The sequence below is a fragment of the Nannospalax galili genome, unplaced genomic scaffold (genome assembly GCF_000622305.1).
Source record: "Nannospalax galili isolate Female #2095 unplaced genomic scaffold, S.galili_v1.0 scaffold417, whole genome shotgun sequence".
NCBI classification, from domain to species: domain Eukaryota; kingdom Metazoa; phylum Chordata; class Mammalia; order Rodentia; family Spalacidae; genus Nannospalax; species Nannospalax galili.
The window spans coordinates 4,243,482-4,257,824 of NW_008340785.1; the positions used below are offsets into that span (position 1 = coordinate 4,243,482).

Genomic DNA, 14,343 nt, shown 5'->3' on the forward strand with positions numbered 1-14,343 from the left:
ATATAAATGTTCTCAGTTTGGTGAGTGTAAAATAAAAATATCCATCAACTCCATATAACATTGATGATGTTCTATGGCCTGCAGTATCAAATATTCTGCCAAGATTTAATTCTTTAAGTATATATCTCAATATATAAATTTGCTTTCTTTAACAAATGTCAAAATTAAATGTTTGTCAAATAATTGTCTTTAACATTTCTTCTTTAGGATTTATTATCAGTAAGGGCTATATTTGTATACCTGTTTTACACACCTATAAACCTAGGTCTCATGGAAATTTCTTAGGTGCAAAGGCATTTCTCTTAAGAAAAAGTAAATTATGATATTCAGAGGTAAATGGATGGAACTGGAAATATCATCCTGAGTGAAGTAATCCAGACCCAGAAAGATAAGCATCACATGTTCTCTCTCATAATTGTATACAAGTTTTGGATCTTTAGATATGTGTGTTTCAACTGGAAAGTTATGAAAAATGCCAATGAGAATGTGGAGAAAGAAGAACACTTATTCATTGCTGCTGGGAGTACAAAATGTTACAGCCATTATGGAAATCTGTGTGGAGGTCCCCTACAAGACTAGAAATAGATCTACCACATGATTCAGCCATAGCACTCTTGGGCACATACCCAAAGGACTCTATACCCTACTACAAAGATGTCTGTTCATCCACATTCGCTGCTGCCAGGAAATGGAAATAACCTAGATGTCCATTGACTATGAATGGATAATGAATTATTATTGAGGTGTTAAGAAAAGATACATTATGAAAGTCACAGGTAAATGGATGAAACAGGAAACAATCATTCAGAGTGAGGTAACCTGGACCCAGAAAGATAAACATCACATGTTCTCTCTCATAAGCGGGTACAAGCTTTGAATCTTTAGTTTGAATCTTGTGTTTCAATTGGAAAATCCATAGAGGTCAGGAAACTAGTAAGAGATCATAGGGCGGGGATTTCATGGGAGGGGAGATAGAATGCAATGATACAAAGGGAGAGAGGGAAATAATGGAATAGGAAAGGTTAAATGAGGTGGGTAATGGGAGGGCATGTTAGAGGTGAGAATATGAGGCAGGATCACTAACACCAAAGGCCTTTTGAAAAAGTTGTATGGAAACCTATGACTATAGAGCTTCTTAAAATATCTAAGAGTTTAAATGGAGTTACCTTATAGTGAGGGACAATGCCTCTACCAGACACCATGAGCTAATAAATAAATGCCAGGAATGGGCTCCCTTTTATGGAGTTGTTGATGGGGAAGGGTAGCATAGACCCTCAAACAATACTGGCCCCTGCCATTGCTCTTGGTTACCCATCAGAACTTGAAACACCTTATTGCTGAAGACACTACATATGTTGAGTCATAGAGCAAACATGGAGAAATCAATCTGGCAGTGACCTTGAAGTTTCATCTCTACTGGCTAGTTATCATAGTACTGGAAGGTGCTGTACAAGCTACCAAAAGAGAAAAGTAATCATCAGCCCTTCCCAGCTGTGAACCCTGTGAGCTACAAAGACAACTGGCCTGACAAGATATGTCCAGCGGTACAGCAGCAACACAAATGTTATGGGATTAACCAATCACTTTCTGAATTGATCACAACCTGCTTCATAAGATGAAGTCCACACCTGGCACTGTTTTAAGAACCATGAACCTGTGACTAAACAGATCACAGGCTATAGGGGAGGAACCCACTATTACTCTCCTAAAGATTTATTATTATATTCATAGATTAATGTACTCTCAACTCTCACCAGAGAAGCTTCCTCTTACAGCAGATGGTGATTAACACAGAAACCCATGACTGGTCGACATGTAGAGAATAAGGGATTATGGAGTACCCAGCCCCAAATAGAACACCTACACTTGTCCTCCCAGGGCACAGAGACCATGTCAGAAGAGGAAGTGGAAAGATTGTAAAAGCCTAAGGTGGTGGATGAACATAAGGAAACTGTTTTCATGGAAAGATTGTAAGAGTCAGAGGTTGTGAGAGATTGAGAGGTAATCATGTTTTCTGGACACAATAGGGAAGTTGTACACATGAAGTCACCCAAGACTGACAAAAACTCAGTATAGATGGAGGAAGTGGGCAAAAAGTCCTAGCCCTTGCTGAGAAACTTTGGGCAACTGATAACTGCTGGGAGAGGGAGTCAGTTTTCTTAAAGGGTGTGTACAAATGCTAGGTAGGTTGACCAGGCTCCAGGACATGAACCCACACCCAAGAGCATGTGGAGAACTTGCTTGATGGGTCTTTTAAAAAGTAATAATAAGGGACTGGAGAGATGGCTCAGTGGTTAAGAGCACTAGCCGCTTTTACAGAGGACCTGGGTTTGAATCTCAGTACCAACATGGCAGATAACAACCATCCATAACTCCAGTTCCAGCGGATCCAACACCCTCTTCTGGCCTCCACAGGCACTGCACGACATGGGTGCACTTATATACAAGCTGGCAACACTAATACTCAAAAAATATAAATAAAAAATGTTTAAAAAGTAGTAATAGAGAGCATAAAGTAAGGTTTGGTGGAGATGGGGGAAGACTGAATATGGTAAAAATATAGTGTATGAAAGTCTCAAAAAATCTATAAAATGTTTTAATCTTGAAAGATTTTTATCGCGAAATAAGAAAGATAAATTACTCCAAACAGAAAATTACCTATCAGTTTATAAGTCTGGGCATGTGTGAGATGGAAAGCAGAGTAAGACACAGAGGTAGCTGTGGATAGGCAAAAGTCCATTAAAAATAATATTTCATAATTATTTTGGAAACAATATATAGTATGTGGCATATATTTAAATATTTGCATATCCTCAGAAAAATCCAAAAAGGAAAAGTAGAATGCAAAGAAAAGGTCAAGGGAGAGGGATATGGCTTAGTCAGCCAAATGCCTGCTGCACAGGCATGAGTAGCGGCATCCAGTCACCAGCATCCATGTGAAAAGGTCAGGCAGGCACTACAGCATCCAGCAGCAATCCCAGAGCAAGCCAGGCTAGGACAGAAGGATCCCGGGCTTACTGGCCAGCCAGTCTAATCCAAATTTGAGAGCATCTGGCTCACCAAAGGACTTTCTCAAAAAACAAGGTGGAGAAATTGAAGAAAACACCTGACATCCTCCTCTGGCCTCTACACCTACACACTCATGTGCTCTCACACACATGAATATACACATACACAAGGAAAGATCAAGATACTATGTGTTGATCATTTTCATTTGCATGTCTATCTGGGAACTCCTGTTTCCAAAGACACTAATGATGCTTTTGTGGTGAAATCAAGGGGCAACACTAAGGGGTGGCTAGGAGCAGCAGCCTTACCCAGTCCCTGTGTCTGCAAATGGCTCAACACAAGTAAACGTCTTTGTAAATGTTATGAATATTCCTGTCATGCAGATGCCACTTCAAGACACCTTCGCTGCCCTTCTTGGTGAGTACCGGAAACACCCCCATCCTAAGATGCCAGGGCATCCCTGCGTGAAATAACCAGAATATGAATTTCCTTCCAGGGTTCACTGAATGGTCGTGTTTGGTTGGTTGGTTCTACTACTGACTTAACCCACAACTAGCTAAACGCTGACCTGTACTACTTCCCAGGGCAAATTAACCCCTTTCCTGATAGCCTGAACGCCACTCGACAAGCTGGGTAGTTTGGGACGGCCAAGAGCTCATCTCGTGAAGCTGCAAAGGTCTTTCCTAGCTGTGACTGGTACATGGTCCAGAACCGAACACCGCGTTCTGGATGCCACGCCAGAGGGTGCGCAGCCTCTGATCGCGCATCCCAGCGGAGTCCACAGGCCGCCCGCCCACGGGATGCTCTGGAAGGAGAAGGGCTGCGCAGTGCTCACAGGGCGCAGTGTTTCCCCGTCCACAGCGGCCTCACCAGCCAGCCCAGGAACCTCACAAAGAGCTGCACTGATCTCCTGCATCTGGGCTTTCCTCATTAGCATATTAAAGCGGCTAGGTCTCTTCCCTCAGAGCCTGCTCTGTCCGCCCTGCCATCTACTCTGTGCAGTCTTTTAGGCCCTTGCTCAGTGGGAAACCCGCTGGGTTCAAGAGGCAGTAACCCCTTCCAGAAGCCTGTCAAACCCTCCTGTGTAAACTACAGGTACTGCCAAAGCCGAGTCTCTGAGGGGCAGACGTATGCCTGATGCCTCATGAAAGACTCCCAAGAGGAGGCTTTCTTTAAAAAAAAAAAGAAAGAAAGAAAGAAAAAAAAAGGAAGAAAGAAAGCTAGAAATATATTTGCTTAAAAAAAAACTGGCATAAGCAGACTAGTGCCTTGTTCATAAATGGGTGATTTTCCCTTCAGACTCTGACAAGGCTCAGGAGACAAGGCAAGAGGCGGGTCAGCACAGATCACAGCCTCAGTGAAAGCGCAAAGCTGAGAGAACCCAGGCTCTCCTTTTAATTTTGTGACAAGGATAACTACTGCGGAGTGCTTGGCAGCTTTCCAAGTCCTCTCCCGGGTGTTATTTCATTTAAAAATCCCCAAACACCCAATGGGAAATGAACCAGGATTATTTTAACTGGTTTACCACTGAGAAAATTGAAGCTCCCTCAAGTTGTCACTTGAAAAAATGCCTCTTACTCAAGGGGACACCATCACTCCAGTGGCCCAGGCACAGATCTTCAGGTGGCCACTTAAAATCTCTTGCTTTCCTCTTCTCTCTCCTACTCCCAAATGTCAAATAGGACCCTGGTCCTACCTACCCTCACTTCACATCTGAATTCACTGGAGATTCTGGCTTAGCTTGGGTGCAGTGTATTTCTGAGTTAGCTCTCTTCAGAGAAGATTCCACATGACAGTGCCTTCCTTCTGCCTAATGGGCCCCCATACACAGCATCCCCACCACAAATATCAAATTTACACGTGACACTTCTTTAGTAAGTTTCCTTTTTGACTCTTCAAAATGACTACTTCCCATGTACCTCTATACAAACATCCTACACCCCTCCCCCAGCACCTGGCACCTTCCATTCACAACTGAATTCTTCTTTCCCTCAGAGTTCTCCAGCACAGAAGCCACCTGACAGGAATTGCCTTTTATTCCCACCACCGAATCTACCGAATCAGCTTCTTCCAGTGCATACTCTCCCTACTACATACCTGTGCCTAGCCCACCACTGAGCCTTCACTAGGTTCCTGCCTTCACACCCCCTCCTTGCTGCACACGCAGATTTACCATTCTCATTAGCACACAGACCTGATATTAAGGGACCCTCCCTTTACTCTGCTCCTTGTTGAGGCAAAACTTCTCAAAGTCCTATTCTGCCACCTCTACCTCCTGTTCTCTCCCCAATGATGTCAACCAAGTTTCTGCCTACACTGGTCTTCTGAGCCTGGCTGTCACAACCCCCAAAGCTTTCTATGTTGCCAAACCATTGGTCGTGTCTCTGACTGCTCTTTATGGACTCAGCACAACGCACAGCCTACTGTTCTCTCTGGAAATGCTTTCTGCTCCTAATATTAGGACACTGCACTCCCTGATCCACTTCCTGCTTCTGGCTCCTCCTCCTGCCTTGGCTACTTGCTCCTCCTTTTAACTCTGAAGATTGGTGGGCCCCCAGGTCATTCTTAGGGTCCCTCGTCACTTGTTGCCACACATTGCCACTAGGCAAACCTTACTCAAACCCATGACTCCCAAATGCAAAATTCCAAGAGCTCATTACTTCCCAGAATTTCAGCCTTTATTTGGCATTTTCATTAATTTCTAATTTTCTTGGAGGGAGTAAACTCTTGGTTTCCTATCCACGAACACCTTCTTCCAGCTGACTTCCTCTTCTTAGAGAATAGCACAATCCTCACTCAATTGCTCAAGCCCTGAACACTGTGAATTTTTTATTTATTCCTTTCCCTCAGCTGGCTTATCAAATCATCCAGCCAGTCCCAAGACTACCTTCTGAAGCAAATCACTCCCTAAAGAATCCACTTTTCCCATCTCCATTGCCACTGGCTAGTTCAGCTCCCAACATGTCTTTCTTCCATAGCACAGATCTTCCTGAAACCCATTCTCCAATAGCAGCCTACATGGTCTTTTCCAACATTGATGCAATAACAATCCTGCTTAAAATCTTTCACTTGTTCTCTCCACCTCTCAAAAAATGTCATTACCACCTTCCATGACCCCCTTTCCCACTCACCCCTGCTTCGTGTACTCCAGTCTTCCTTTCTTTTCCCTCATTACGGTTGTTTGTCTTATCATAGCATCTAACTAGAAGGCCCTTCCTCCTGACCCTCCAGTGGCCAGTTCTTTTTGGTTCTTCTGATTATAGCATAAATGTCACCACTGAGAGAGAGAGAGAGAGAGAGAGAGAGAGAGAGAGAGAGAGAGAGGAGTCCTCTTTGGCCCACCCAAGTTAAAGTACTATTACTTCTCTCATGTCACCCCGCTTTAATTCTATGCATATTATGTGACACTGTTGGGTATCGTTCGGATATGGTTGTTTATTACCTCCCTACATTCACTAGCCCCCCCTGGCAGAGGAGCCCTTTGCTGTCTTATTCCCTGAAGTATGACCTCAACATCTAGATGATGCTCCTCACCTGATTCAGTAATTATTTGCTGACTGGCTGAGTGGTACCTACTCTGTGCCTCTCAGAATTTGAGATGAAGTGGTATAGTGGTCTACCTAACTCATCTTTCTGCTATTTGGACCCGGATTTGCTCTGTTCAACTCTTAGATCCCTGAAAAACAGCACCCTCTACTTAACACCCATTCCACAGATATGGGCTGCTGCCCTGTACCCCTTAGGCCCTTTAAAGCCCAACTGTTCTCCAAGCCATTTGGCTAAGGCCTTGATATTTAGTGGATCAGTTGTCCACTTATCCTATTACCTATATATCTGTCTATGTGATAAAATATGTGAGATAATATATGAGAAGGAAAGATTTATTTTGGCTCATGGCTTCAGTCACTTGTCAGTATATTACAGTGAGGAGTGAATGCAGAGGAAGCTGCCCACCTCAGGATGGGAAGGAAACAAAGAGAGTGGAGAAAGGGAGTTAGTTCAAATATCCTGTCCTTGGGGCTGGAGAGATGACTCAGCAGTTAAGAGCACTGGCTGCTTTTGCAGAGGACCTGGGTTTGATTCCCAGCACCCACATGGTGGCTAACAATCATCTGTAACTCCAGTTTCAGGGAATCTGACACCTTCTTCTGACTTCCATGAGCATTGCATAACATGGGTGCACTTACATACATGCAGGCAATACACTCATACACATAAAAACAATAAAATATTTTTTAATTAAAAAAAAGAACCAAATATCCTAACCTAGGGCATGTCTCCAATGCCATAACTTCCTTCTATTCTGTCCCATCCTTAAATGTTTCACCAATGTCCAATAGCCCCAAAAGCTATTGAACAGGCCTTTAACACATGGCCTCCGAGGAACATTTAAGAACCGAACTGTAGCAATTGTAGCACTCTACTTTGTCAGCTAATATGTGCAGATTTGCAGGGCCATGACTGATGCACTCCTGACATTTCCAGAATGAGGATCCCTCCACTCGTGATTAGATACTCCTAGAATCCAGACTCACTGTTACTTCTCGTTAGATAACCAACAGGGACCTGTACTTCTCAAACTTTTTGTTGTAAAATATCATTCCTTTTCAACTCAGTAGTGCAGGCAATACTTTTGTAAAGCACAATAAAAATCAATTATAAGAAAAATGTAATGGCAAAAAACCAAGACCCAGTTTCCAAAATCTTAGAACAAAAGACAGAAAAATGCCCCATCAAACCAATCCAGATATTTCTAAATGCTTTGTCTTAATTTCTCTTATCAGTTTGGGGCCGAGTATCACTGCACAGACAATGCTCTGGGTAGCTGCTGGTGTTCTGACTGCCTCTCCAGTCACTCAGCATCCTAGACCTCTTCAACCCTAGTGAGCAGACCTCTTCCCCATGGCAGCTTTTCAGATAAATTTTTAACAAGTAAGCATTGAATATCTACTAAGACCCAGCCATGTTGGGTCTTCCCTAAAATAATCTACTCTCTCTCACCCTGGTGCAGAGTCTGTCCACACACTTCCTTCTCCATCCCTACTGCCTCCACTCCATGTAGATGTCCACCTCCTTTCACTAACTGCCTGCAATAGCTTCTTAGCTGGTTCCAAATGCCAGTCCCTTCCCTCTCCTCTGACCTACAGACTCTGCCAAGGGCAAATAGCATCCCTGGCCTCTCCTGTTTTGTTCCCAGCCTGGCACTATCTCTCTCCTTGTGGTCTTCAGAGCACTTAGCTAGGTGACCACATCAATTTGTTTCCCTATCTAGAAAAGGACAACAGAAAGTTGCACTATTAGGAGCATGGCATATACTGTAATGTTCTACAGTATGAAATGTATGTTTTATAGTATAAAATGTAAGAACTGAGTATTCATTTTAACTCAAATATTCTCATTCAGTTACATCATATTATATACTGAAGTATCCAGTCCTTCAACCTACTGATCCTCATGGTCTTGTCATGTTTCAAATCTCTCTTATGTGCAACACACAAGCCTAGCCCCAACAGAGTTACCTATGCACTGTTAGCATACTGGTATTTTCAGAAAACTCTAGTTGTTATTGTTTTGGTTTTGGATTTTGGAGGGTGATGGTGAGACAATATCTAGTTATAGAGGCAAGATGACTTGAAACTTATTCTGGATTCCAGGCTGGCCTCAAACTTAGGATTCTTCTGCCTCCACCTCCTGAGTACTAGGATTACACGCATGTACCACTACACCTACTAGAAAGCTCTATTTTCTTGTTATATTGCAATGACCTTGCTAAGATAGGGTCCAGATTGTTTTTTTTCTCTTCAAATACTCTAAAGTTAGATGAACATTAATAACTGGTCCTTTTTGGTTTTGCAGGGAGTTTTTTGCTTTGTTTTCTTGAGAGTCTCACTATGTAGCTCTGACTGGTCTGGAACATACTATGTAGATCAGACTTGCCTAGAATTCACAGAAATCTGCCTGCTTCTGCCTCCTTAGTGCTGGCCTGTACCACCATGCTTGGCCTGATTCTTGATTTCTTGTTTTGTTTGTTTTTAAGTTCTTAATGAAATAGACAACTGTATTCAACAAGAAAGATCTACTGTTTGAATCTGTGTACATTTCAAGTAATTTTGTAGGTTTGGTCTTCTTGGGCAGCTTTTCCTAGGGGGGGAAACAACTGACTTATGGGAACTTTTTATTAGATCACCTTAAAATCTAATTTTGAGAGGTAAACATATGTGTATTTCTACTTTACATAAATTGACACGCTGGTAGATTGTACTAAAGGGTTAATAATAGGAGCTTCTGCAAAGGCACCCAGAGACTACTTCAGCCTGTGGAATCTGCTCTACTACTCTTCTCTCAGAGCCCTAAGTGTAGTGAAACCAAATAAGTACTCATTGAAGAAAACACTCCCAGGATGAATGAATCAGTGAATAAGGGAGGGAGACTCACTCAAAAGAATACTTTGTGCTTTCCCAGAAGCAAAGATGATTGTAAATTACAGCCCTGTCCCTCTAAATCTGTGTATAATAAGCATGATTTGATTTTTAAAATCTGTTAAGGGCCAGAAAGATGGCTCAGTGGGGAATAGTGTTTGACGTCAAGCCTGACAAACTGAGTTACATCCCCAGGATCCACATGGTAAAAGGAGAGAACCAACTCCCAAAAATTGTCCTCTGACCTCCATACATGCACCATGGCATGACCCACTCCTTCATCTACCACACACAAATAAATAAATGTAAAAATAAATAAATAAATAGTTTATTGAGTACTAGTGAGTCTGCCTAATTAATCTGTTTACAATGGAATATAGTAGGAATTGGTGACTTGTAATGTCAGACTTGCAAAATGATACTTAAGATATTTTTGATAATCATACATTGGTAAATATTTTTGAGAGAAAATTTAGGACTTAAATTCAACAGAAAACATTAATTTAAAATTTAAATAGCAGTGCATGCAAATAAATTATACCCATACATTCAATGATGGAGATGAGGCATTTTCATAAGAAAATATTTTCTAAATCATATTTATGTTTACTATCTTCATTTATATATCTCCTCTTAACTGGTGTACATTCAAATAGTTCCTGCATTAGTCCAAAATGTCAGACAAGAAGTTTTATACAAACTGCACATTCATCCTGGTTAGTTTTCATTGTCAAATTGACAGGAACTAGCACTTGGTAAGAGGGAACTTTGATTGAGGAATTTCCTAGATAAGACCTGGCTGTGGACATGTGTATGGGGCATTGTCTTGATTGCTGATTGATGTCGGAAGGCCCAGCCCACTGTGGGTGGCACCATTTGGGCCTGGTCTGTATAAGAAAGCTAGCTGAACATAAGCCACAGAGCAAGGCAGTAGCAGCATTCCTCCAAGGTTTCTGCTCCAGTTCCTGCTTCAGTTCTGGCCCTGACTTCCCTCAGTGATGGGCTGTGACCTGGAAGCATAAACCAAATAAGTTCTTTTCTCCCCTAAGTTACTTTTGGCCAGAATATTCTATCACAACAGAAAGGAACTTGGAATAATATTGAACAACTTATTTGCCTGGTCCCAGTATCTAGACATTTGGAAGCACCCAGTTAGGCATTGTGGACATTTCACTCTAAATAGCAATATACATGGCAAGTCCCCCAGTGAAAGTTTGAGGACTTTAACTCCAAGAATAACATTTGTCACATATGTGCCTTCCAAAAGAAGGCTCAGTACATAGTAATTGCTTTAAGGATAAGTACATGTATACTTGTATATGTTCATGCCACTGTAATCAAAAAACATATTTGGGTTTTTTTGTCCATATGTCAAATGGAGCTTTACTTCTTAGTCATACTTCCTTAGAAGTATAACCAAAAATTAATGTGTTTAAATAATGTACAGTGAATGCTCACCAGCTTGAATTAAAAAAAAAAAAAAAAGAAAAGTAGATCAAAACCTAGAGAGGAGACTTTCGCATTCTAAATTATACTTTTAGAGTAAATAAATAACAACCCAATAAGAAATCATCCCTTGTATTAAGTAACTTCAGAACTATATGAACAGCCAGCTCAATTTCCTGTACCATTTACATCTGCCTGTCCCTCTGCAATGTCTCCAAAGAAAGGGCTGGAGCAGCTCCCTGGTCAGTCAATGAAGAGATTCCTCCACCAGCTCGCAGCAACAGAACCCGCCAACTCTTCACATGAATGCCAAAAGTTGGACAGATAATGTTTTTTAAATTATTGCTAGAGGCTTACCGATTTGAAACTGCTTTCTTTTGCTAAGTTGCTGCCTACCAGGGATAGATGAAAGAGAACAGCTGACAACCGTGTGTGAATGAGACAATGTTTGGAAAGGAACAGAAGTGTTAGGAAGAAGGAAGAAGGAAAGGGAGGCAAGGAAAATGTGAGTGGATCTTGAGATCTCAATAAATAAAGATACTTATGAAATGACCCCATGGACTTACCTTACAGCCAGCACACTCCATGAGTGTTCAAACAAGAGTCACTTCTAAGCACTTTCACTCTACCTCACTGGGAGGCAGCCTAATCTTTCCGCCCCCACTACTAAGCAACCTCTTATTCTCCAAGTGAAGAAACTAAGACCTGAGAAGACAAAAGGTTCTGCCAAGTCCCTTCAAACCTTGGATCATTCCGGACCCTAAGATTCATTATATATCTAGAACAACTACTACAGACTCGATAATAACATGACAAATGAATTATTGCGTCAATGTTTTCTACTTTGATTAAAAAATAATTAAGAATATAATCTGCTTAAAATATTGGCGATTTAAAAGCTACAGTTTTTCATAAAGAACAGGATACTACCCATATAACCCATAGTTAGCCATCATCTTCCTGATTTATTCTGTGCATCTTTTTTTGGAATGTGTTATTCAGCTCTACAAATGACAGGAAAAACTTGACTTACAGCTCTCACTTAAAAGTGAATTTCTTCTTCTTTGGTGATAAATGAAACCATACAGAAATATTCATGAGTAAGTTATTATATACGTGTTCACTAGAAATTCTTGAATAGTGTGCAGCCATATTCCCCTGGTCACTATATTTCAAGCTATTTCTGTGCATATTTTTGAGCTCTCCTTTGAGCTTTAAGTCCCAAACAGTTCCATGGAGTGCTTCAAGGAATCTCTGCTACCCAAAACTGTGCCACACAGAAACCTATATAAATATGCACCCAGAAGGGTTACTTGCAGACACCTTGAAAAGCGCACACACACACACACACACACACACACACACACACACACACACTACACACTGGCTACATGATTTTTTTTATTTTTATTTTTTAGTAGCTCATGCATCATTTTAAGTTAGTTAAGTAGCAGAAGTCCTTTTTATATCGAGTCAGGGCACCATGAAGATTCCATTTTCACGTCAACCGGGTCCTCATTCTAAACCACGCTCGTCCTTGATAACCCACTACGCAGATTCCAGCACTCCAGGCTCCGCGATCCTCTGGCTTTAGAGTAACCGGCACCTGCTTCTCACACCCTTCTGGCAATATTTTGCACTTCGCAGGGGTCTGGTCCTGGCCTCGCCTCCCTTTCCCTGCTCCAAGCCCTATAGAGTGTGAGCGGGCACCTGAGCGGCAGTCGGAAGTGGCTTCCCCTCCTGTCCGCCGGGGACCCTCACGGCCACCCTATCCCCCTGGGGAGGGGGTGGGTGCCACCGGGGCGGGGCGAGAGACAACGCCTGACCGGTGACTTCCACGCCATCGTCGCAGCCCCGCGCCTTCCCGCCTCCTCCCTGGCCGTGTTCCCGGGTCCCTAGAGCGTAAAGCTGGGGTACGAGTGCATAAGGGAAGTGAAAAGACACGCGCACGCGAGGGCGTGAGTGCCAGCACACACACAGGGCGGTGTGGGTCCGCGCCTCGCGGGGAACTCGCTCCTCGGACCAGCCCGCAACCCTGCCACTCCCGGGATCCCCGCTCCAGGACAAAGCTGCCGCGGCCTCTCCGCGAGCACCGGGCACCAGCTCGCCGGGGCTCCTCGGTGTCCCCTCGCCCCAACCCAGTCCCAAAGGACCTCGGGGACATCCGATAGAGCGAGCGGACTCCGGGCTCGGCGCCCGCAGCCCTAGTCCCGGCGTCTCTGCCCGGCTCCTCCGCTCACCTGTTCAGCACTTTGCGGATCCTCTGGCGCACCCCAGCCCGGGAAGAGGCGGACAGGCTCCCGCCGCTGCCCTCGGCCGGCAGGTTCTCGATGGTGGTCACCACATGGTTCGGCGGGGCCGGAGGCGGTGGCTGCAGCTGCTGCTGCGGAGGCTCGGGCGGGATCATCGCGGCGGAGGCGGCTGCGCGGCGATCAGAACGCAGCCGGGCGCATCGTGCGCGGGCTCCGGGCCCGGGAACACGCAGAGGACCCGGCCGAGCAGCCCGAGCCCGGGAGGCGGCGCCGCCTGAGAAGCGGAGAGGCGGGGAGGCACCGGCTCCGGCCCCGCGTCCGGCTCAGCGCTGGCTCTCCAGTCCCGGCACCCTCGCTCGGGCCGCCGCCTCCCGCCGGGATCTTACCGACCCAAGTCCGGGCACACCCCGCAAGTGGCTGCGAAGGAGGTAGGCGGGGACCCGAGCTGCAGGTCGGCTCGGAGGCCGAGCGGGGCTAGGAGCCGGGCTCCTGGGCTGCGCCTTTCTCCCCGAGCCCAGGGCTTCTCCTGGCGCGCGGTGGTAGTTGCGGTGGCGCCGCTTCAGCCGGTGCGGGTTCGCTCGGAAAGCTGCCGTCTGTGTCTCACGAGTGAGACCGAGAGTGAACCTGGAGCGCCGGGCGGGGGCGCCGAGCGGGCGGAGGGCCCGGGAGGGGGATGCATGCGCTCGGCCCTCGCCAGAGGGCGCTCGGGAGGTGCCTTCGTCCTCGACCCTCTGGCGTCCACCGAGGCTCTAGCTAGGATGCCTGATCTTGGTGGTGGTTTTGTCTTCCAGGGGAGAGCTAGATCCTCCTCTGGAGTTGGCGGGGATGCCTCCTGCTCCCGCCGAGAAACCGCAGAATCCAGCACCATGGCCCGGGACAGCGGCACGACGCGGACACAGGTGTTGGCCCAGGTTACAAACCCACATTGAGCACCCAAAATATTACACCTACTCTCATCAGAATAGGCCTAGAGGAAGTGGAAAGAGAAACAGCTTCCCACCAAAAACCATTTGGGGAAGTAGGAAAAGCAAACCAAGCCATCTCAAAACGTCTCCGTTTAGGAAGTAGAGCCCATGAAAGGAAAAGTAAGCAGATTCCTGTAAAACTTAATAACAGGAATAACAGGTAGATCCTAGCAAATTCTTACATATTGGGACAAGGCAACGCATGACTGTTTCCCGGAGGCGGGGTGTGGAGGTTGTAAGAGTTAAACGGAG

At 44.8% G+C, this 14,343-nt stretch overlaps 1 protein-coding gene across 1 annotated transcript in view; it reads right to left on the bottom strand.

Annotated features, from left to right (window-relative positions):
- Slc35f1 (solute carrier family 35 member F1) overlaps positions 1–13,298 on the bottom strand; it is a 462,243-nt gene extending 448,945 nt beyond the window's left edge. Inside the window, exon 1 of the mRNA XM_008835782.2 lies at positions 13,115–13,298. Coding sequence (XP_008834004.1) covers positions 13,115–13,281 — 167 coding nt within the window. The 5' untranslated portion in view covers positions 13,282–13,298. The remainder of the gene's footprint in view (positions 1–13,114) is intronic.
- Between the last annotated feature and the right edge of the window lie 1,045 nt (positions 13,299–14,343).